Genomic DNA, 23394 nt, shown 5'->3' on the forward strand with positions numbered 1-23394 from the left:
CCCGAGGCCGGGAATTGAACCCGGGTCCCTGTCGCTGTGAGGGCAGCAGTGCTAACCCACTGTGCCACTGCCCAAACTCAAATCAATTCTGGCAGCGGTAATTCACTCCACGGGCCAGATTCTCCGGACTCTGGCGTTTCCCGCCAGCCAGAGGTGGTGCGTCGATTGCTGGCGGTGGGATTCTCTGGTCTCGTCGCTGTCAGTGGGAATTCCCGTTGAGGTCACCCCACGCCGATGGGAACGGCTGGAGAATTCCGACCCATGTGTTCAAAGCAGCACTTTGGGGGTACAGTAGGGTGGGAGAGGGAAGCGGAATGCCAATAAAACTTCCCTTGTGTAATTTGGTTCTAATCTTGCTGCTTGATCCATTGGTTTTTCATGCTCTTCCCACCATGAAAATTGGTCACTGCGCCATTCAAATTTTGAATCATCCAGTTGTGTGGAGATAAAGCTGAACAATGTGTAGATAAATTGTGTAGATGAATCCATTACCAATCACTGAACACGTACGCTTCTCAAGCTGACTCGTGAATTAATCCCCAGCCTTAACGTTGAAACAGAACACTGAAGGGACCCTCCACAAATTCACCCTCTTTCCTTCCTTCACTTAATGGGCTTTAAGGTTAACATGATGGGGTTCTCTGGAATAAGGATGAGGTCAAAGGTTGTCCGCACTTCAACCAGCCGACGTGTTTCAATTTTAAAGTTCTGCAGCATCTAATGAGGAATGGCACAGGCGTTAAGTCAGGGATGGCAGCACTCCCAGGTCACCGGGGTGTGTCACATCAACAGCAGAATGTTAAATCAACAGCAAATGGAAATACACTTTGCCCATTCCCTGTCCCACGTCGCTGTTCCAAAGGAGCATTATTGTTTTTTAACATCTCCTGCTCCCAGCTGATGCCAAAGGTTGCTTAATTCTCCAGAACATAGAACCATAGAACCATAGAGAATTACAGCTCAGAAACAGGCCTTTTGGCCCTTCTTGTCTGTGCCGAACCATTTTTTGCCTAGTCCCACTGACCTGCACTTGGACCATATCCGCCCACACCCCTCTCATCCATGAACCCGTCCAAGTTTTTCTTAAATGTTCAAAGTGACCCCGCATTTACCACTTTATCCGGCAGCTCATTCCACACTCCCACCACTCTCTGCGTGAAGAAGCCCCCCCTAATATTCCCTTTAAACTTTTCTCCTTTCACCCTTAACCCATGCCCTCTGGTTTTTTTCTCCCCTAGCCTCAGTGGAAAAAGCTCGCTTGCATTCACTCTATCTATACCCATCAAAATCTTATACACCTCTATCAAATCTCCCCTCATTCTTCTACGCTCCAGGGAATAAAGTCCCAACCTATTCAATCTCTCTCTGTAACTCAGCTTCTCAAGTCCCGGCAACATCCTTGTGAACCTTCTCTGCACTCTTTCAACCTTATTTACATCCTTCCTGTAACTAGGTGACCAAAACTGTACACAATACTCTAAATTCGGCCTCACCAATGCCTTATGTAACCTTGTAAGAAGTTTAACAACACCAGGTTAAAGTCCAACAGGTTTATTTGGTAGCAAAAGCCACACAAGCTTTCGAGGCTCTGAGCCCCTTCTTCAGGTGAGTGGGAATTCTGTTCACAAACAGAACTTATAAGACACAGACTCAATTTACATGAATAATGGTTGGAATGCGAATACTTACAACTAATCCAGTCTTTAAGAAACAAAACAATGGGAGTGGGGAGAGCATCAAGACAGGCTAAAAAGATATGTATTGTCTCCAGACAAGACAGCCAGTGAAACTCTGCAGGTCCACGCAACTGTGGGAGTTACAAATAGTGTGACATAAATTCTGATTCTAGGATCGCATGATAAAGACTCAGGAGGAAAAAAGCAGAAATATTTATGTGAAATAGTGTGACATAAACCCAATATCCCGGTTGAGGCCGTCCTTGTGTGTGCGGAACCTGGCTATCAGTTTCTGCTCCGCGACTCTGCGCTGTCGTGTGTCGCGAAGGCCGCCTTGGAGAACGCTTACCCGAATATCATTCGGCCTCTGATATTCGGGTAAGCGTTCTCCAAGGCGGCCTTCGCGACACACGACAGCGCAGAGTCGCGGAGCAGAAACTGATAGCCAGGTTCCGCACACACAAGGACGGCCTCAACCGGGATATTGGGTTTATGTCACACTATTTCACATAAATATTTCTGCTTTTTTCCTCCTGAGTCTTTATCATGCGATCCTAGAATCAGAATTTATGTCACACTATTTGTAACTCCCACAGTTGCGTGGACCTGCAGAGTTTCACTGGCTGTCTTGTCTGGAGACAATACACATCTTTTTAGCCTGTCTTGATGCTCTCCCCACTCCCATTGTTTTGTTTCTTAAAGACTGGATTAGTTGTAAGTATTCGCATTCCAACCATTATTCATGTAAATTGAGTCTGTGTCTTATAAGTTCTGTTTGTGAACAGAATTCCCACTCACCTGAAGAAGGGGCTCAGAGCCTCGAAAGCTTGTGTGGCTTTTGCTACCAAATAAACCTGTTGGACTTTAACCTGGTGTTGTTAAACTTCTTACTGTGTTTACCCCAGTCCAACGCCGGCATCTCCACATTATGTAACCTTACCATAACACTCCAACATTTATACTCGATACTCCGATTTATAAAGGCCAATGTACCAAAGACACTCTTTACAACCCTATCCACCTGTGACGTCACTTTTAGGGAATTATGTACCTGTATTCCCAGATCCCTCTGTTCAACTGCACTCTTCAGAGTCCTACCATTTACCCTGTATGTTCTATTTTGGTTTGTCCTTCTACAGCAATGTCCCCAATTGCTTCATTCTGTTGGAAGTGTCGATCAAGACCATATGATGTAGCAGCAGAGGTGGGCCATTCAACCCGTCAAACATGCTCCACCATTCAGATAAAGACAAAATACTTTGGCTCTATTCTCTCTCTCCACAGATGCTGTCAGACCTGCTGAGTTTTTCTAACAATTTCTGATTCTGCCCTGCCATTCAATGAGATCATGACCTGATGTGATAATCCTCAACTCCACTTTCCCGCCTTATCCCCATAATCCTTGATTTCCTTACTGATTGAAAATCTGTTTACCTTGGCGTTCAACGTACTTAATGACCCAGCCTCTACAGCCCTCTGCGGTAAAAAATTCCATAGATTCACTACCCTCTGAGAGAAGAAATTCCTCCTTATCTGTGTCTTCAACAGCACAATGGTGAGCACTGTTGCCTCGCAGTGCCAGGGACCCGGGTTCAATTCCGGCCATGGATGACTGTCTGTGTGGAGTCTGCATGTTCTCCCCGTGTTTGCATGGGTTTCCTCCAGTTTCCTCCCACACTCCAAAGAGGTGCAGGTTAGATGGATTGGCCATGCTAAATTGTCCCTTAGTGTCCAAAAATGTGCAGGATGGGTGGATTGGCCATGGTAACTTGCTCCTTAGTGTCCAAAGATGCGCAGGTTAGGTGGATTGGCCATGCTAAATTGCCCCTTAGTGTCCAAAGATGCGCAGGTTAGGTGCATTAGTCATGCTAAATTGTCCCTCAGTGTCCAAAGATCTGTAGGTTAGGGGGATAAGGCATGCTAAATTGTCCCTTGGTATCCAAAGATGTGCAGGTTAGGTGGATTGGCCGTGCTAAATTGCCCCTTAGTGTCCAAAAATGTGCAGGTTAGGTGGATTGGCCATGCTAAATTGCCCCTTAGTGTCCAAAAATGTGCAGGTTAGGTGCATTGGTCATGCTAAATTGTCCCTTGGTATCCAAAGATGTGCAGGTTAGGTGGATTGGCCATGGTAAATTGCGCCTTAGTGTCCAAAGATGTGCAGGCTAGGTGGATTGGCTATGCTAAATTGCCCCTTAGTGTCCAAAGATGTGTGGATTAGGGGATTAGTGGGGTAAATATTTGGGGTTATGGGGCTAGGGCCTGGGTAGGATGCTCCGTCGAAGAGTTGGTGCAGACATGATGGGCCAAATGGCCTCTTTCTACACAGTAGAGATTCTATGAAATGTTCGATCCCTTACTCTGAGATCATGCCCTCTGGTCCTAGACTCTCTCAGAAGGGAAAACAACCTCTCAGCATCTACCCTGTCCGTCAAACCCCCTATCTCAATATGATTAAACCCAGGAACAATGCTAGCTTACGTGAATCAGAAACAACAGCATCTCTGTCTCAGCGATCCTGCGTCCAATGCACTGCCGAGGTCCAAATCCGAAGCCCAGGGTTTTGAAGTAAGTACTTTCATGGCTCAGCCACCGTTCCGGGTTGTATCTCTTGGGCTTAGAAAATATCTCTGCGTTTCTTCCCATTGCGTACAATCCCACCTGAACCAGAGTCTGCAGGAGGAAGAAAGAGGGCGCTATGTTACTGACTTTACATCAGTGTTGTCGAATACTTCAGTTCACCAGCTACGAAGGGCTCACTGGGAATCCACAGTGGTTAGCACTGCCGCCTCACAGCTCCAGGGACCTGGGTTCGATTCCCGGCTTGGGTCACTGTCTGTGCGGAGTTTGCACATTCTCCCCGTGTCTGCGTGGGTTTCCTCCGGGTGCTCTGGTTTCCTCCCACAGTCCAAAGATTTGAGGGTCAGGTTGATTGGCCATGCTAAATAGTGTCGGGGAATTAGCAGGGTAAATATGGGGGGTTATGGGAATAGGGCCTGGGTGAGATTGTGGTCATAGAAATCATAGAATCCCTACAGAGCAGAAGGAGGCCATTCAGCCCATCGAGTTTGCACCGACCACAATCCCACCCAAGCCCCATCCCCGTAACCACAGGCATTTACATTGTTAATCCCCCTAACCTATGCATCCCAGGACACCAAGGGGCAATTTAGCATGGCCAATGCACCTAACCTGCACATCTTTGGACTGTAGACAGACAAATCCCCAAGGCCAGATGGCATCTATCCTAGACTCCTCAGGAAGGCAAGAGATAAAATTGCTGGGTCTCTAACAGAAATCTTTGTCTCTTCACTGGACACAGGTGAGGTCCCAGAGGATTGGAGGATAGCAAATGTGGTCCCATTATTTAAGAAGGGTAGCAAGGATAACCCGGGTAATTATAGGCCGGTGAGCTTCTCGTCCGTGGTAGGGAAATTGTTGGAGAAGATTCTTAGAGATAGGATATATGCGCATTTAGAACTGAATAATCTCATTAGCGATAAACAGCATGGTTTTGTAAGAGGGAGGTCATGCCTCACAAATTTGGTTGAGTTTTCTGAGGAGGTGACAAAAACGATTGATGAGGGAAGGGCCGTGGATGTCGTCTATATGGATTTTAGTAAAGCGTTTGACAAGGTCCCTCATGGCAGGCTGGTGCAAAAGGTTAAATCTCACGGGATAAAATGTGAACTAGCTGGATGGGTGGAGAACTGGCTCAGCTATAGAAGACAGAGGGTAACAGTGGAGGGGTCTTTTTCCGGTTGGAGGTCTGTGACTAGTGGTGTTCCGCAGGGCTCTGTACTGGGACCTCTGCTGTTTGTGATATATATAAATGATTTGGAGGAAGATGTAGTTGATGTGATCAGTAAGTTTGCGGACGACACAAAGATTGCTGGAGTTGCGGACAGTGATGAACATTGTCAGAGAATACAGCAGGATATAGATAGGCTGGAACATTGGGCGGAGAAATGGCAGATGGAATTTAATCCAGATAAATGCGAAGTGATGCATTTCGGTAGATCTAATGTAAGGGGCAGAACCATCAGGAGTATAGACACACAGAGGGACCTGGGTGTACAAGTCCACAGATCCTTAAAGGTGGCAGCACAGGTGGAGAGGGTGGTCAAGAAGGCATATGGTATGCTTGCCTTTATTGGACGGGGCATAGAATATAAAAGTTGGCATATGATGTTGCAGCTGTATAGAACGATGGTTTGGCCACATTTGGAATACTGAGTCCAGTTCTGGTCGCCACACTACCAGAAGGACGTGGAGGCTTTGGAGAGAGTGCAGAAAAGGTTTACCAGGATGTTGCCTGGTATGGAGGGTCTTAGCTATGAGGAAAGATTGGGTAAACTGGGGTTGTTCTCCCTGGAAAGACGGAGGATGAGGGGCGACCTAATAGAGGTGTATAAAATTATGAAGGGTATAGATAGGGTGAACAGTGGGAAGTTTTTTCCCAGGTCGGAGGTGACGAACACAGGGGTCACGGGTTCAAGGTGAGGGGGGCAAGGTTCAACACAGATGTCAGGGGGACGTATTTGACACAGAGGGTGGTGGGGGCCTGGAATGCACTGCCAAGCAAGGTGATTGAGGCGGACACGCTGGGATCGTTTAAGACTTATCTAGATAGCCACATGAACAGACTGGGAATAGAGGGGTACAAACGAATGGTCTAGTTGGGCACATGAGCAGCGCAGGCTTGGAGGGCCGAAGGGCCTGTTCCTGTGCTGTACTGTTCTTTGTTCTTTGTAGGAGGAAACCCACGCAAACACAGGGAGAACGTGCAAGCTCGAAACCGACGGTGACCCAAGCCAGGAATCGAACACAGCCCCTGGAGCTGTGAGGCAGCAATGCTAAATCCTGTGCCCCCGTGCCCCCCCATCGGCGCAGACTCGATGGGCCGAATGGCCTCCTTCTGCACTGTAGGGATTCTATGAATCCGGCTATTGCCAATTCCATTTTCTCACGATTCAAAACACTGAGAAATGGACTCGTGTTGTTCTGATCTCAAACACTGATGTTCATGTACTGAAATGCGTGAGCACTTTAACCTTCTTGTGTGTGAACATCAGTATTTGAGATTACGAAGATGATTGCACAACGTTCAGCGCTATTTGCGACTCCTCAGATACTGAAGCAGTCCATGTTCAAATGCAACAAGATCTGGACAATATCCATGCTTGGGCTGACAAGTGGCAAGTAACTCTCCAATAAGAGATCATCAAACCACCACCCCATGACATTCAATGGTGTTCCCATCACTGAATCCCCCACTGTCAACATCCTTGGAGTTACCATTAACCAGAAACTCAACTGGACTCACCACATAAACACAGTGGCTACAAGAGCAGGTCAGAATCTAGGAATACTGCGGGGAGTAACTCACCTCCTGACTCCCCAAAGCCAGTCCACCATCTACAAGGGACAAGTCAGGAGTGTGATGGAATACTCCCCACTTGCCTGGATGGGTGCAGCTCCAACAACAATACAAAAAGTTTTTATTTAGAGAAAAGCAGAGCAAGCAAGTGTTGTTTGCTTGTTGTCATTGCTTTAAAGCCTGGGTGCTGATTGGTGACTGATGTTGTTCTATAAATATACACGTTAAATACATTTACCCATATCCTACGAGTGAATCGTAGAAGAATCACAGAATCCCTACAGTGCAGAAGGAGGCTATTTGGCCCATCGAGTCTGCACCGCCCCTCCAACAGAGCATCTTACCCAGGCCCTATTCCCCCCTAATCCCACATTTTTATCCTGCTAATCCCATAATCTACACATCTTTGGACACTAAGGGGCAATTTAGCATGGCCAATCCACCTAACCTGCCCATCTTTGGACACTAAGGGGCAATTTAGCATGGCCAATCCACCTAACCCGCACACCTTTGGACACTAAGAGGCAATTTACCATGGCCAATCCACCTAACCTGCACATCTTTGGACCTGACAGAAGGCAAACTTGGTCTGCGTCAGTATTGTGTACAAACCGGCAATAGCCAATCTTCAGCTCATTTCACACTGCATCCAATAGCTTCAACTGGTCATAAACTTAGAATCCTTACAGTGCAGAAGAGGCCATTCAGCCCATCGGGTCTGCACTGACTCTCCAACAGAACATCGTACCCAGGCCCTCTCCCCCGCCCTATCCCTGTAAACTCACACATTTACCATGACCAATCCACCTAACCTGCACATCCTGGGACACTAAGGGGAAATTTAGCACGGCCAATCCATCTAACCTGCACATCTTTGGACACTAAAGGGCAATTTAGCATGGCCAATCCACCTAACCTGCACATCTTTGGACACTAAGGGGCAATTTAGCATGGCCAATCCACCAAACCTACACATCTTTGGACACTAAGGGACAATTTAGCTTGGCCAATCCATCTAACTCGCACACCTTGGGGCACTAAAGGGCAATTTAGCATGGCCAATCCACCTAACCTGCACATCTTTGGAGTGTGGGTGGAAACCGGAGCACCTGGAGGAAACCCACGTAGACATGGGGAGAACGTACAAACTCCATACAGACAGTCACCCTCGGCCAGAATCGAACCTGGGTCCCTGGTCTCTGAGGCAGCAATGCTAACCACTGTGCCGCCCTAATAATAGTTACCATAAAATCTATGAATGGCCATGTTCAATATGCAGGAACGTTATGTCGGTACAGGTGTTACCTAATTTAGTCACTCCAACTGTTCCTATTAATACAGCTTTAATTGCAATCTCTTCCCCTATATCAGTGATTAGAATAGCGAAGATATTGGAAAGTATGGGTTCCACTAGCAATGTTCAGACTTTATAAATATCACAGGTAGAAACTGTAAATGATAAATAATGGGGAGAGGTCCAAGGCTCAATCAGTAACCACACCGGCTCGGTGCTGCAGAACATTACAGACCGAGAGCTCAAAACTGAGCTGCACTTCAATGCTAAGTAAGGTGATCTGATCCACTGAAGCATTGCCTGTCACAGCTGACAGCAATGCCTCTGAATGAAAGGCTGGTGGGGAGAAATAATCCAGGATTTTGGTATCCATTGCTCTTAGTTATCAGATGAGAACTCAACTGGCTTCACCCCAATAAAATCATAGAATCCCTACAGTGCAGAAGGAGGCCATTTGGCCCATCGAGTCTGCACCTACTCTCTGACAGAGCATCTTACCCAGGCCCTCTTCCTCACCCCATCCCCATAACCCTACACATTTCCCATAGTTAATCCATCTAATTTACACAATTTTGGACACTAAGTGGCAATTTAACATGGCTAATCCACCTAATCCGCACATTTTTGGACTGTGGAAGGAAACCAGAGTACCCAGAGGAAACCCACACAGACACGGGGAGAATGTGCAAACTCCGCACAGACAGTGACCCGAGGCCGGAATCGAACCCAGGTCCCTGGCACTGTGAGGCAGCAGTGCTAACCACCGTGCTACTCACAAAATGTGTAGGTTAGGTGGTTTAGCCAAGGTAAGTAGGCACAGTTATAGGGATAGGACAGGGGTGGGTGGGTGGGCCTGGGTGAGATACTCTTTCAGAGAGTCAGTGCGGACTCGATGGGCCAAATGGCCTACTTCAACACTGTAGAGATTCTGTGGTGAAATAAATATTTCTTCCACACAAAAGAACTGTTTGCATCTATGTGATACCTTTTATGACCTCATCCTGGGTAGGCGATGGCCTAGTGATATTATCGCTAGACTATTAATCCAGAAATTCAGCTATTATCCTGGGGACCTGGATTCAAATCCTGCTGATGGTGGACTTTGAATTCAGTAATAAATATCTCAAATTAAGAATCTACTGATGACCATGAAACCATAGTGGGAAAAACCCAACTGGTTCACCATTGCCCTTTAGGGAAGGAAATCTGCCGTCCTTATCTGATCTGGTCTACATGGGACTCCAGACATACAGCAATGTTGTTGACTCTGAAATGCCCTTGGGCAACTAGGGATGGGCAATAAATGCCAACGACGCCCATGTTCCATGAATGAATAAAAAGAAAATGATGCTTTATAGCCAATGAAACTTCTTAGGTACAGTCATTATTGTAATGCAAGAACCATAGCAGCCAATTTGCACACAGGAAGGTGCCAGCAACAGCGGTACAATAATGAGCAGAAATTCTGTTTGTTTTAAATAATATCACTTGAGGGAAAACTTTGGCCAGGACCCCAGGAAAATCCACTCTGGTTTCAAATTAGTATCAGGGCGTCACGGTGGCACAGTGGTTAGCACTGCTGCCTCACAGCGTCAGGGACCCGGGTTCAATTCCCGGCTCGGGTCACTGTCTGTATGGAGTCTGCACGTTCTCCCCGTGTCTGCGTGGGTTTCCTCCGGGTGCTCCGGTTTCTTCCCGCAGTCCGAAAGATGTGCGGGTTAGGTGGATTGGCCAGGCTAAATTGCCCCTTAGTGTCAGGGGGACTAGCTTGGGGAACAAAGAACAAAGAACAAAGAACAATACAGCACAGGAACAGGCCCTTCGGCCCTCCAAGCCCGCGCCGCTCCCCGGTCCAGGATTGAATCCTGAATCCAGGATCCCCGCCCAATTTTCCAGCCTATCTACATACCAATATCCTATCCACCGAGCTGTCCCTCACAGCTACGATGCTTTGTTCATTACAACCTATTAACTTACCCCCACCCCCCCATTCCAGACCATGTGATCTCCAGGGAGAGGCGAAAACCCAGAGTGAAAAACCAGGAAATGCATAGAGTGTCTTTAAGACAGAGATAGATAGGTTCTTGATTAATAAGGGGATCAGGGGTTATGGGGAAAAGGGAGGAGAATGGGGATGAGAAAAATATCAGCCATGATTGAATGGTGGAGCAGACTTGATGGGCCAAGGGGCCTAATTCTGCTCCTATGTCTTATGGTCTTATGGGGATAGGGCCTGGGTGGGATTGTGGTAGGTGCAGACTCAATGGGCCAAATGGCCTCCTGCTGTACTGTAGGATTCTATGCTATTTTTTTACATCTACCGGGGGGCTTCAGCTTAACAACTCCTCTAAAAGCCAGCACCTCTGACAGTGTAGCACCCCCTCCCAAACATTGTATCAATCTATATTTCTTAATCAGGTCTCCAAAGTGGGCCTCGAATCGGTGACCTGACTTAGACAAGAATGCTGCCACTAATCCCAAGTTGGCACAATGGTTATCAACACTTACTATCTGTTTAGGTCGCCAACCGAACAACTGTAGAGTGTAATTATTGCTTTGTAGAAGGGGAGAAGAGGTAATAAAATGGGAACAGTATTTGTGGCGGGGGGGTGGCTATCGATGGTGCAGTGGACGTCAACACCATGGGTGGAATTTTCCCACCCCGCCCGCCCTGGGAATCATAGCGGGCAGGACACGGACTATGCAAAGGTCCGTTGACCTCGGGCGGGATTTTCCAGCCCTTGGGAGAGCGTGGCTGGAAAATCCCGCATAATCTCTCTATACCTGGTGGAAGGCAAAGTGTCTGATAGCTTGTATCTTACCCCAAAAGGTATGTGATAATTTTGCAACGTAATGTCCTCATTTGTATATCGCTGCAATGTTACAGCTACTGGATGAAGCCTGCGGATACAAGTAAATTACGTCAGTAGGAAACACGGTACAGAAGTCGGACAGTAAACAAAGTGACTAAAACGTTGTGGATTGAGTTTCCAAAGTGGAGACACAAGCACTTTGGGGATTGAGTCTCTTCCTCCTGAGGCAGCCAAAGTGTGATTCTCGTGCTGAAGCAGAACAACGAAACTCCACAGCAAACGAGTTGAGATGGTATCAAACTCGGTGGCACAGTGGGTTAACACTGCTGCCTCACAGTGACAGGGACCCGGGTTCGATTCCCACCTTGGGTCACCGTCTGTGTGGAGTCTGCATGTTTTTCCCGTGTCTGAGTGGGTTTCCTCCCACAGTCTGAAAGACGTGCTGGTTAAGTGTGCATTGGCCGTGCTAAATTCTCCCTCGGTGTACCCGGACAGGCGCCGGAGTGTGGCGACCAGGGGATTTTCACAGTAACTTCATTGCAGTGTTAATGTCAGCCTACTTGTGGCACTAATAAATAAATATTTCAGGCAGCTATCCTGATCCCATTTTGCAGCACTTGGTCCGTATCCCAGATTCCAGCATCTTCAGCTTTTATCCTTATAGGCTGTGGCATTTCAAGTGCTCATCTAAATGCTTCTTAAACGCTGCTATATTATATTTTTTATGTTGTTGGTTTTAGAAAACCATCCGGTTCAATAAGATAGAAGCAAATTACTGCGGATGATGGAATCTGAAACAACAAATAAGCTTGTGCGGCACGGTGGCACAGTGGGTTAGCACTGCTGCCTCACAGCGCCAGGGACCCGGGTTCGATTCCCGGCTCGGGTCACTGTCTGTGTGGAGTTTGCGCATTCTCCCCGTGTCTGTTTGGGTTTCCTCCGGGTGCTCCGGTTTCCTCCCACAGTCTGAAAGGTGCATTGGCCTTGCTAAATTCTCCCTCAGTGTACCCGGACAGGCGCCGGAGTGTGGCGACCAGGGGATTTTCACAGTAACTTCATTGCAGTGTTAATGTCAGCCTACTTGTGGCGCTAATAAATAAATATTTCAGGCAGCTATCCTGATCCCATTTTGCAGCACTTGGTCCGTATCCCAGATTTGTGGGATACGGATACTCATTTGTGTCCACCTGAGAGAGCAAATGGGTTTCATTCAAAAGACAGCACCTCTGACAGTGCGGCATTCCCTCACTACAGCACTGGAGTGTCAGCATTATCGCTATTACCCCTCGGTCATTTTCATCACCTGAGGAGTTTGAGAACCGATGCTAGACGGTCTTACCTCAGTGTTTCCTTCAGCGAAGCTCTGAGTAGTGGCACTGATTTCAACATTTGTAATAGATCACCCTCTGTTTTCTGATTGGCTTCCAGAATTTCATTTCGTAAGTTCTCCTGCACATTTGGGTATTTGGCAAGCTCATACATTGTCCATAATAGAGTCATAGAAGTCTGTTTCGTGACAAAAATGAGATGGCAAGATGTTTTTAAAAGTTCATATTGACAGAGAGGTATAAGGCTTGTGTAAGGATAATATATCTATAAGATATATAGCTTGTATAAGGCTCTGGTCAGACCCCATTTGGAGTATTGTGAGCAGTTTTGGGGCCCCGTATCTAAGGAAGGATGTGCTGGTCTTGGAAAGGGTCCAGAGGAGGTTCACAGGAATGATCCCTGGAATGAAGAGCTTGTCGTATGAGGAACAATTGAGGACTCTGGGTCTCTGCTCGTTGGAGTTTAGAAGGATGAGGGGGGGGATCTTATTGAAACTTACAGGATACTGCGAGGCCTGGATAGAGTGGACGTGGAGAGGATGTTTCCACAAGTCGGAAAAACTAGAACTAGAGGGCACAACCTCAGGCTAAAGGGACGATCCTTTAAACCAGAGATGAGGAGGAATTTCATCAGCCAGAGAGTGGTGAATCTGTGGAACTCTTTGCCGCAGAAGGCTGTGGAGGCCAAGTCATTGAGTGTCTTTAAGACAGAGATAGATAGGTTCTTGATGAATAAGGGGATCAGGGGTTATGGGGAAAAGGCAGGAGAATGGGGGATGAGAAAAATATCAGCCATGATTGAATGGCGGAGCAGACTCGATGGGCCGAGTGGCCTAATTCTGCTCCTATGTCTTATGGACTTATGGTCTTATGAGAGTATAAAGATGGATGCACACTCAAATGATTTGTTCACATTTAACACACTTTCCCAAATATGAGGTTGACCGCAACTCAAATATAAAGTGTTTTATTTATTTTCTCACTTTTACTTTGTCTTCTTTCTTGCTTGTTTAAAATTTTTATTCTTTCATGGGACATGGGTGTCGCTGGCTGGGCCAGCATTTATTGCCCATCCCTAGTTGCCTTTGGAGGGCAGTTGAGAGTCAACCACATTGCTATGGCTCTGGAGTCACATATAGGCCAGACCGGGTAAGGGCGGCAGATTTCCTTCCCTAAAGGGCATCAGTGAACCAGATGGGTTTTTACGACAATCAATAATGGTTGCATGGTTTGACAAAGAGTCATATGGACTCGAAACGTCAGCTCTTTTCTCTCCTTACAGATGCTGCCATACCTGCTGAGATTTTCCAGCATTTTCTCTTTTGATTTCAGATTCCAGCATCCGCAGTAATTTTGATTTTATTTATTAATGGCTTCATGGTCCATCAGTAGATTCTTGATTCCAGATTTTTATTTATTGAATTCAAATTCCACCATCTGCCCCGTGGAGGGATTGGGAACCCCGGGTCCCCAGAACATTAGCTGAGTTAGGTGAGGTGTAAAAGGGAATGCCACACAGCAGATAACTGGGCAAATAACTGAATTTGAATTACTCAACACCTCTTTCACTTGAGGTTAATTGGCCCACAGACTGTTTAACCTGAACCTACCTTGGAATACTGTGTGCAATTCTGGTCACCCTATTATAGAAAGGATATTATTAAACTAGAAAGAGTGCAGAAAAGATTTACTGGGATGCTACCGGGACTTGATGGGTTGAGTTATAAGGAGAGGCCGGATAGACTGGGACTTTTTGTTCTGGAGCGTAGGAGGCTGAGGGGTGACCTTATAGAGGGTGATCTTATAAACAGTCTGTCTGGAACTGCAGTTTTAAGTCCCACGCTCCCTCTTAAGTTCCTGATGAGTGAAAGGAATGAACGGAGTCAGAGAGTCCTAGAGGTTTACAGCATGGAAACAGGCCCTTCGGCCCAACTTGTCCATGCCGCCCTTTTTTTAAAAACCCCTCAGCTCATCCCAATTGCCCGCATTTGGCCCATATCTCTCCATACCCATCGTACCCATGTAACTATCTAAACGCCTTTCAAAAGATAAAATTGTACCTGCCTCTACTACTACCTCTGGCAGCTTGTTCCAGACACTCACCACTCTCTGTGTGAAAAAATTGCCCCTCTGGACACTTTTGTATCTCTCCCCTCTCACCTTAAACCTATGCCCTCTAGTTTTAGACTCCCCTACCTTTGGGAAAAGATATTGACTATCTACCTTGTCTATGCCCCTCATTATTTTATAGACCTCTATAAGGTCACCCCTCAGCCTCCTACGCTCCAGAGCAAAAAGTCCCAGTCTATCCAGCCTCTCCTTATAACTCAAACCATCAAGTCCTGGTAGCATCCTAGTAAATCTTTTCTGCACTCTTTCTAGCTTAATAATATCCTTTCTATAATAGGGTGACCAGAATTGCACACAGTATTCCAAGTGTGGCCTTACCGATGTCTTGTACAACTTCAACAAGACGTCGTGACTCTGTATTCAATTGACTTGTATTCAATGGACTACAACTTGCGCCACCCATTGAAACGCTTTCCTCTGCTGTTGGAAGCAAAACCCACAAGTGAGACTGTTTCGCATCAATGCCAATATAAACACCAATAAATGCCAAGGTTATCTCACATGCTAACAGTATTTGTACCATAACTAAAAGATCCTATCATCCAACTGCGAACGCATCAGTGGCTTTCTTTGTGAATGTCGCATTAGGTCAAGTGATATGCATACATTGAAGGCAATTCAAGTACTGACACGGTGGCACAGTGGTTAGCACTGCTGCCTCACAGCGCCAGGGACCCGGGTTTGATTCCCGACTTGGGTCACTGTTTGTGTGGAGTCTACACATTCTCCCCGTGTCTGCGTGGGTTTCCTCTGGGCACTCCGGTTTCCTCCCACAGTCCAAAGATGTGCGGGTTAGGTGCATTGGCCATGCTAAATTGCCCCTTAGTGTCCCGGGATGCGTAGGTTAGAGGGATTAGCTGGAGATGGAGCCCAGGTAGGATTGTTGTTGGTGCAGACTCGATGGGTCGAATGGCTTCCTTCTGCATTGTAGGGATTACAGGATCAGGGACCCGGGTTCGATTCCCGGCTTGGGTCACTGTCTGTGCGGAGTCTGCACGTTCTCCCCCCGTGTCAGCGTGGGTTTCCTCCGGGTGCTCCGGTTTCCTCCCACAGTCCGAAAAGACGTGCTGGTTAGGGTGCATTGGCCGTGCTAAATTCTCCCCCAGTGTACCCGAACAGGCGCCGGAGTGTGGCGACTAGGGGATTTTCACAGTAACTTCATTGCAGTGTTACGGTAAGCTACTTGTGACACTAATAAATAAACTCCCTACGATACTCTTTTGTCCAATTATCCGGATTTCTGACTGCTTATCGGGTTCTCTTTCACAGTTCATTCGCTCTCAATCTTACGCCGCTTCTGTGTTTGTCTTTCTTCCTTATCATATTTTGACTGCTTTCTAAGTGAATTCAAATGCCTTGGCACCTCCACAGACTTTGAGATAAAGGAAAATTGGATGGAATTTCGCACTCATTCCCAGCTGTAAATTTAAAAGAATGCCACTAACTGGTTTGAGATTCCAGTTAACGATGTGAAAAATCATAATTATTTAGTCTTGCCAGCTGTCCACAATTATTTAGTCGAGAAATTATATTTCATTTGAAGAGTTACTTGAGAAGGTTTCTAGTGACTGTAAGCAAAGCAAAATTGTTCCTTGTCATGCTTTGGAGAGGGTGCAAAGAAGGTTTACCAGGATCTTGCCTGGTCTGGAGGGTTTTAGCTATGAGGAGAGGCTGGATAAACTCGGATTGTTTACACCGGAAAGACGGAGGCTGAGGGGAGTTCAGATAGAGGTCTACAAAATTATGAGAGGCACAGACAGGGTGGATAGTCAGAGGCTTTTTCCCAGGATGGAAAGGTTGATATGGCATGGTGGCACTGCTGCCTCACAGCACCAGGGACCCGGGTTCGATTCCCAGCTTGGGTCACTGTCTGTGTGGAGTTTGCACATTCTCCCCGTGTCTGCGTGGGTTTCCTCCGGGTGCTCCTGTTTCCTCCCACAGTCCAAAGATGTGCGGGTTAGGTTGATTGGTCGTGTTAAATTGCCCTTTGGTGTCCTGGGATGCGTAGGTTGGAGGGATTAGCGGGGTAAATATGTGGGGTGATGGGGATAGGGCCTGGGTGGGATTGTTGTCAGTGCAGACTCGATGGGCTGAATGGCCTCCTTCTGCACTGTAGGAGTTCTATGATTTCCAGAAGAGGGCACAGGTTTAAGGTGAGAGGGGGCAAGTTTAGGGGAGAAGTGTGGGTAAATTTGTTCATACAGAGGGTGGTGGGTGCCTGGAACGCACTGCTAGTGGAGGTGGTGGAAGCAGGCACATTAGCAATGCTCAAGATGTATCTTGATGGACACATGAACGGAAGGCGAACAGAGGGATAGAAACCATGTATGGGCGCGGGCTTGATGGGCCGAAGGGCCTGTTCCTGTGCTATATTGTTCTTTGTTCTTTATGCTCAGAAGCCTGAACATTATACTGGAATAATAAATACAAGTTCGGTTATTGATGTTGGAACAGAAAATGACAAAATTACTCAGCAGGTCTGGCAGCATCTGTGGAGCAAGAACGTTCATGTTGATGACCTTTCACCCTGAATATACTCCGGATTTTCCATTTCCAGTTCAGGTTTCCAGCATCCACAATATTTTATGGAATTGACACTTGGTACCCAGTGTAGTCCCTTCCATTCTTTTCCTGCCACATAGGACAGAGTTTGCCCGGAAGGGGGGGTTGGGAGTCGGGAACGGGAGGAATATTGGAAAATCGTGCGTCTGGGCGACTGCCTGAAACGTTCTTCCTGCTAAATGATCTTGCCAGAGCCAGGGTCAGGCTGGCACTGGATACCCACCAGGCAGCGGCAAGCAATTAACGCAAATTAAGTAAGTGTCCAGCTGGCTGGTGACACAAGTGAGGTCTTTCAGGCGGCAGATGGGCTGCCTTTGCCTGGAGATGGCTTCCCAGCGACAGGCCAGTGGGGGGCCACCGATGCCTAACTTCAAACCGCGCCCTCTGCACTCCGCGCCTGGTAATAAGAACATAAGAACTAGGAGCAGGTGTAGGCCCCTCGAGCCTGCTCCGCCATTCAATAAGATCATGGCTGATCTTTTCGTGGACTCAGCTCCACTTACCCGCCCGATCACCATAACCCTTAATTCCTTTACTGTTCAAAAATCTATCTATTCTTGCTTTAAAAACATTCAATGGGGTAGCCTCAACTGCTTCACTGGGCAGGGAATTCCACAGATTCACAACCCTTTGGGTGAAGAAGTTCCTCCTCAACTCAGTTCTAAATCTGCTCCCCCTTATTTTGAGGCCATGCCCCCCTAAATCTAGTTTCACCCGCCAGTGGAAACAACCTCCCTGCTTCTATCTTATCTATTCCCTTCATAATCTTATATGTTTCTATAAGATCTCCCCTCATTCTTCTGAATTCCAATTAGTATAGACCCAGTCTACTCAGTCTCTCCTCATAAGCCAACCCTCTCAACTCTGGAATCAACCCAGTGAATCTCCTCTGCACCCCCTCCAGTGCCAGTATATCCCTTCTCAAATAAGGAGACCAAAACTGTACACAGTACTCCAGGTGTGGCCTCACCAGCACTGTAATGCGAGACGGAGGGGGGGGGGGTTAAAGGTCACAGCCACAGGTGATCCTGTGGAGGGTCAACAGTGGCCGCACTTCTGAGGGCAACTCAACATTCGTGGTTCATAGAATAGAATCATAGAACCCCTACAGTGCAGAAGGAGGCCATTCGGCCCATTGCGTCTGCACCGACCGCAATCCCACCCAGGCTCTATCCCCATAACCCCATGCATTTATCCTAGCTGGTCCCCCTGACACTAAGGGGCAATTTAACTTGGCCAATCCACCTATCCCACACATCTTTGGAACGGTGCGGCTGCTGGCAATACAAAGCATCGGGCAATCTGATTGGCCCTACTGCCTGCTCAACCTATCACCGTCCCTAATTGGACGGGGGGGGGTGGGGCTGCTGGGGGCAGCCTGCTAATTGGCTGCCTCCAGGAAGATGGCGCAGGTGGGTGGGGCACAGACACCACTGCCGTCGGGACCCACGTCAGGACTGGAGTATAATAGCAGAGAAGTGCAATTGTTTCGGGTGTTGGTGAGACCACACCTGGGGTAGTGTGTCCAGTTTTGGTTTCCTTATTTGAGGAAGGAATGTGGTGGCATTGGAGGCAGTTCCGAGGAAGTTCACCAGATTGATTCCATGGTTGGAGGGCTTGAGGAAAGATGAAACAGTTTGGGTTTGTACTCGTTGGAATTTAGAAAGATGAGAGGGGGATCTGATCGGGGTATGTAAAACTTTAAAAGGGATCGATAAAGTAAATGTAGACCAAATGTTTCCCCTTGTGGGACAATCTTGAGCAAGAGGTCACAGGTATAGGTTGAGGGGCGGTAGATTTAACACTGAGATGAGGAGGAACTACTTCTCGCAGAGGGTGGTGAATTTGTGGAACGCGCTGCCCCCCATAGCGCGGTGGAGTCTGAATTATTAAGTGTGTCAAGAAGGAGACAGATATATTTCTAATAAAAAAGGGATAAGGGGATATGGGGAACAGGTGGGGAGGTGGATTTGAGACCAGGGAGAGATCAGCCATGATCTGATTGAATGGCGGAGCAGGCTCGAAGGGCTGAATTTGCCGACTTCTGCTCCTAATTCCGATGTTCCTATGTGCTGTTCCTGACATCAGTGTCACAAGTGGGCTTACATTAACACTACAATGAAGTTACTGTGAAAATCCACTCTGGCGCTTGTTAGGATACACTGAGGGAGAATTCAGTATGTCCAATGCACCTAACCAGCATGTCTTTCGGACTGTGGGAGGAAACCGGAGCACCCGGAGGAAACCCAAGCAGACAGGAGGGAGAATGTGCAGAGTCTACACAGACAGTGACCCAAGCCGGGAATCGAACCCGGGACCTTGGCGCTGTGAGGCAGCAGTGCTAACCACTGTGCCGCCCTAAGGAACAGTGCTTTTATGAATATAAACAATAACCACAAGCTTGTGGTGAACACAACAGGTCCCACAACTGGGACTAAATGGACCCTCTCAGGGTTTTGCTTTATATAGGGCTCGGTATACGAGCTCCATCTGGTTGGCTAATTATCAATCCCCAGGGAGCTTGTATTCAACGAGTCGTGGGGTCGTGTAACGAGTCACTCTGGGTGGAGCTTAGAAACAGGAAGGGCGCAGTCACTATGTTGGGGGTGTACTACAGGCCCCCCAACAGCCCAAGGGAAGTGGAAGAACGGATATGTCAGGAGATACTGGATAGGTGCAGGAAAAATAGGGTTGTTGTCATGGGAGACTTCAATTTCCCTGGTATAGACTGGAAATCGCTGAGAGCTGGGACTCTGAATGGGGAGGAATTTGTAAAATGCGTACAGGAGGGTTCTTTGGAACAATATGTAGATAGCCCGACTAGAGAGGGGGCTATACTGGACCTCGTACTGGGGAATGAGCCCGGTCAGGTCTTCAAAGTTTCGGTAGGGGAACATGTGGCAAATAGTGACCACAATTCTGTTAGCTTTAGGATAGTGATGGAAAAGGATGAGTGGTGTCCCAAGGGTAAGGTGTTGGATTGGGGGAAGGCTAACTTTAGTGGGATTAGGCAGAAATTGGCAGCTCTTGATTGGGAGAGGCTGTTTGAGGGTAAATCCACATCTGGCATGTGGGAGTCCTTTAAGGAACAGTTGTTAGGGCTACAGGACAGGCATGTGCCTGTTAAAAAGAAGGATAGGAAGGGTAGGATTCGAGAACCGTGGATAACCAGGGAAATTGAGGGACTGGTCAAAAAGAAAAGAGAGGCGTATGGTAGGTCCAGGCAGCTAAAAACGGAGGGAGCTCTGGAGGAGTACAAAGAAAGTAGGAAAGAACTCAAACGGGGAATTAGAAGAGCAAAAAGGGGTCACGAAATGTTCTTGGCAGACAGGATTAAGGAGAATCCCAAGGCATTTTATTCATACGTTAGGAACAAAAGGGTTGTCAGGGAAAAAATCGGACCTCTCAGGGACAAAAGTGGGGAATTATGCTTGGAGCCCAAAGAAGTAGGGGAGATCCTAAATGAATACTTTGCGTCGGTATTCACAAAGGAGAGGGATGTGTTGACTGGGAGTGTCTCGGAGGGGAGTGTTGAACAGTTGGAGAGAACCTCCATTACAAAGGAGGAAGTGTTAGGTTTGTTAGAGAATTTAAAGACTGACAAATCCCCAGGGCCTGATGGAATCTATCCAAGGCTGCTCAGGGAGACGGGAGATGAAATCGCTGGGCCTCTGACGCAAATCTTTGTCTCGTCACTGGACGCAGGTGAGGTCCCAGAGGATTGGAGGATAGCTAATGTGGTCCCGTTATTTAAGAAGGGTAGGAAGGATAACCCGGGTAATTATAGGCCAGTGAGCTTGACGTCCGTGGTGGGGAAGTTGTTGGAGAAGATTCTTAGAGATAGGATGTATGCGCATTTAGAAAGGAATAAACTCATTAACGATAGTCAGCATGGTTTTGTGAGAGGGAGGTCATGCCTCACTAACCTGGTGGAGTTTTTTGAAGAAGTGACCAAAATGGTGGACGAGGGAAGGGCCGTGGATGTCGTCTATATGGACTTTAGTAAAGCGTTTGACAAAGTCCCTCATGGTAGGCTGGTGAAAAAGGTTGGATCTCATGGGATAAAGGGGGAGGTGGCTAGATGGGTGGAGAACTGGCTTGGTCACAGAAGACAGAGGGTGGTAGTGGAAGGGTCTTTTTCCGGCTGGAGGCCTGTGACTAGTGGTGTTCCGCAGGGCTCTGTATTGGGACCTCTACTGTTTGTGATTTATATCAATGATCTGGAAGAAGGTGTAACTGGGGTGATCAGTAAGTTTGCGGACGACACAAAATTGGCAGGACTTGCAGATAGTGAGGAGCATTGTCAGAAGCTACAGAAGGATATAGATAGGCTGGAATTTTGGGCAAAGAAATGGCAGATGGAGTTCAATCCTGATAAATGCGAAGTGATGCATTTTGGTAGAAATAATGTAGGGAGGAGCTATATGATAAATGGCAGAACCATAAAGGGTGTAGATACGCAGAGGGACCTGGGTGTGCAAGTCCACTGATCCTTGAAAGTGACGTCACAGGTGGAGAAGGTGGTGAAGAAGGCATATGGCATGCTTGCCTTTATAGGACGGGGCATAGAGTATAAAAGTTGGGGTCTGATGTTGCAGATGTATAGAACGTTGGTTCGGCCGCATCTGGAATACTGCGTCCAGTTCTGGTCGCCACACTACCAGAAGGACGTGGAGGCTTTGGAGAGAGTACAGAGGAGGTTTACCAGGATGTTACCTGGTATGGAGGGGCTTAGTTATGAGGAGAGATTGGGTAAACTGGGGTTGTTCTCCCTGGAAAGACGGAGGGTGAGGGGAGACTTAATAGAGGTGTATAAAATTATGAAAGGCATAGATAGGGTGAACGGTGGGAAGCTTTTCCCCAGGTCGGTGGTGACGTTCACGAGGGGTCATAGGTTCAAGGTGAAGGGGGGGAGGTTTAACACCGATATCAGAAGGACATATTTTACACAGAGGGTGGTGGGGGCCTGGAATGCGCTGCCAGGCAAGGTGGTGGAGGCGGACACACTGGGAACGTTTAAGACTTATCTAGACAGCCATATGAACGGAGTGGGAATGGAGGAATACAAAAGAATGGTCTAGTTTGGACCAGGGAGCGGCGCAGGCTTGGAGGGCCGAAGGGCCTGTTCCTGTGCTGTATTGTTCTTTGTTCTTTGTTCTTTGAGTCCGATTGGGAGGTTAATTAGTGATTCCCCATGCAGATCACAGTTAGGTGATAAAATAACTTCCTCTTACTGTGTCAACTCCACCGGCCATTAGCTCGGTAATGTTGGCTTTGATATCTTCCAGTGGGAGATTGCCTTGCGAAAGCAGATCTGGCAGAACCCCGGAATATTCTTTGTCGTTTTCGGATCCCTGGTGGAACTGCTTGTATGTTTTTTGTATGCAGGTATTTGCTACAAATGAAAAACAGAAAGGATTTATCAAAGAGCAACTATTTCATCGAATCCCTACAGTGCAGAGGGAGGCCATTCAGCCCATCGAGTCTGCACCAACCACAATCCCACCCTATCCCCATAACCACATGCATTTACCCTAGCTAGTTCTCCTGACACTAAGGGTCGATTTAGCACGGCCAATCCACCCAACCTGCACATCTTTAGACTGTGAGAGGAAATCGGAGCACCCGGAGGAAACCCACGCAGACACGGGGAAGAATCCACGCAGACGGGGGGTGAATTTCATTGCTAGACAGGAGTTTTGAAATTAATTAACAGCCTAATCATCATTAATCATATTTTATACTCTTTACATTGAATAATTATATCACATATTCCTTGTGCGGCAGTCTGTACGATTTCTTCTATGTTTTATTAGCTGTGTTGAACCGGATTGAAAAAAAAGCCTTGGCCGTGATCTTTTAGGTGGCATAGTGGCACAGTGGTTAGCACCGCTGCCTCACAGCGCCAGGGACCCGGGTTCGATTCCCAACTTGGGTCACTGTCTGTGCAGAGTTTGCACGTTCTCCCCGTGTCTGCGTGGGTTAAGAGTCAACCACATTGCGGTGGCTCTGGAGTCACATGTAGGCCAGACTGGGTAAGGACGGCAGATTTCCTTCCTTAAGGGGGCATCAGTGAACCAGGTGGGTTTTTAAAAAAATCGAAAATGGTTTCATGGTCATCAGTAGATGGGCGGCACGGTAACACAGTGGTTAGCACTGCTGCTTCACAGTGCCAGAGACCTGGGTTCGATTCCGGGCTCTCTCTGGGTCTGTG

At 47.5% G+C, this 23394-nt stretch overlaps 1 protein-coding gene across 1 annotated transcript in view; it reads right to left on the reverse strand.

Moving 5' to 3' along the window:
- Positions 1-603: 603 nt before the first annotated feature.
- Positions 604-23394, reverse strand: part of LOC144480527 (cholesterol side-chain cleavage enzyme, mitochondrial-like) — a 44570-nt gene continuing 21779 nt past the window's right edge. The window contains exons 5-9 of the mRNA XM_078200091.1: positions 22415-22575; positions 12500-12666; positions 11170-11248; positions 4155-4346; positions 604-717 (exon numbers count right to left, since the gene is read on the reverse strand). Of these exons, the coding sequence (XP_078056217.1) occupies positions 604-717; positions 4155-4346; positions 11170-11248; positions 12500-12666; positions 22415-22575 (713 nt within the window). The remainder of the gene's footprint in view (positions 718-4154; positions 4347-11169; positions 11249-12499; positions 12667-22414; positions 22576-23394) is intronic.

This window comes from Mustelus asterias, chromosome 29 (genome assembly GCF_964213995.1).
Source record: "Mustelus asterias chromosome 29, sMusAst1.hap1.1, whole genome shotgun sequence".
Taxonomy (NCBI): domain Eukaryota; kingdom Metazoa; phylum Chordata; class Chondrichthyes; order Carcharhiniformes; family Triakidae; genus Mustelus; species Mustelus asterias.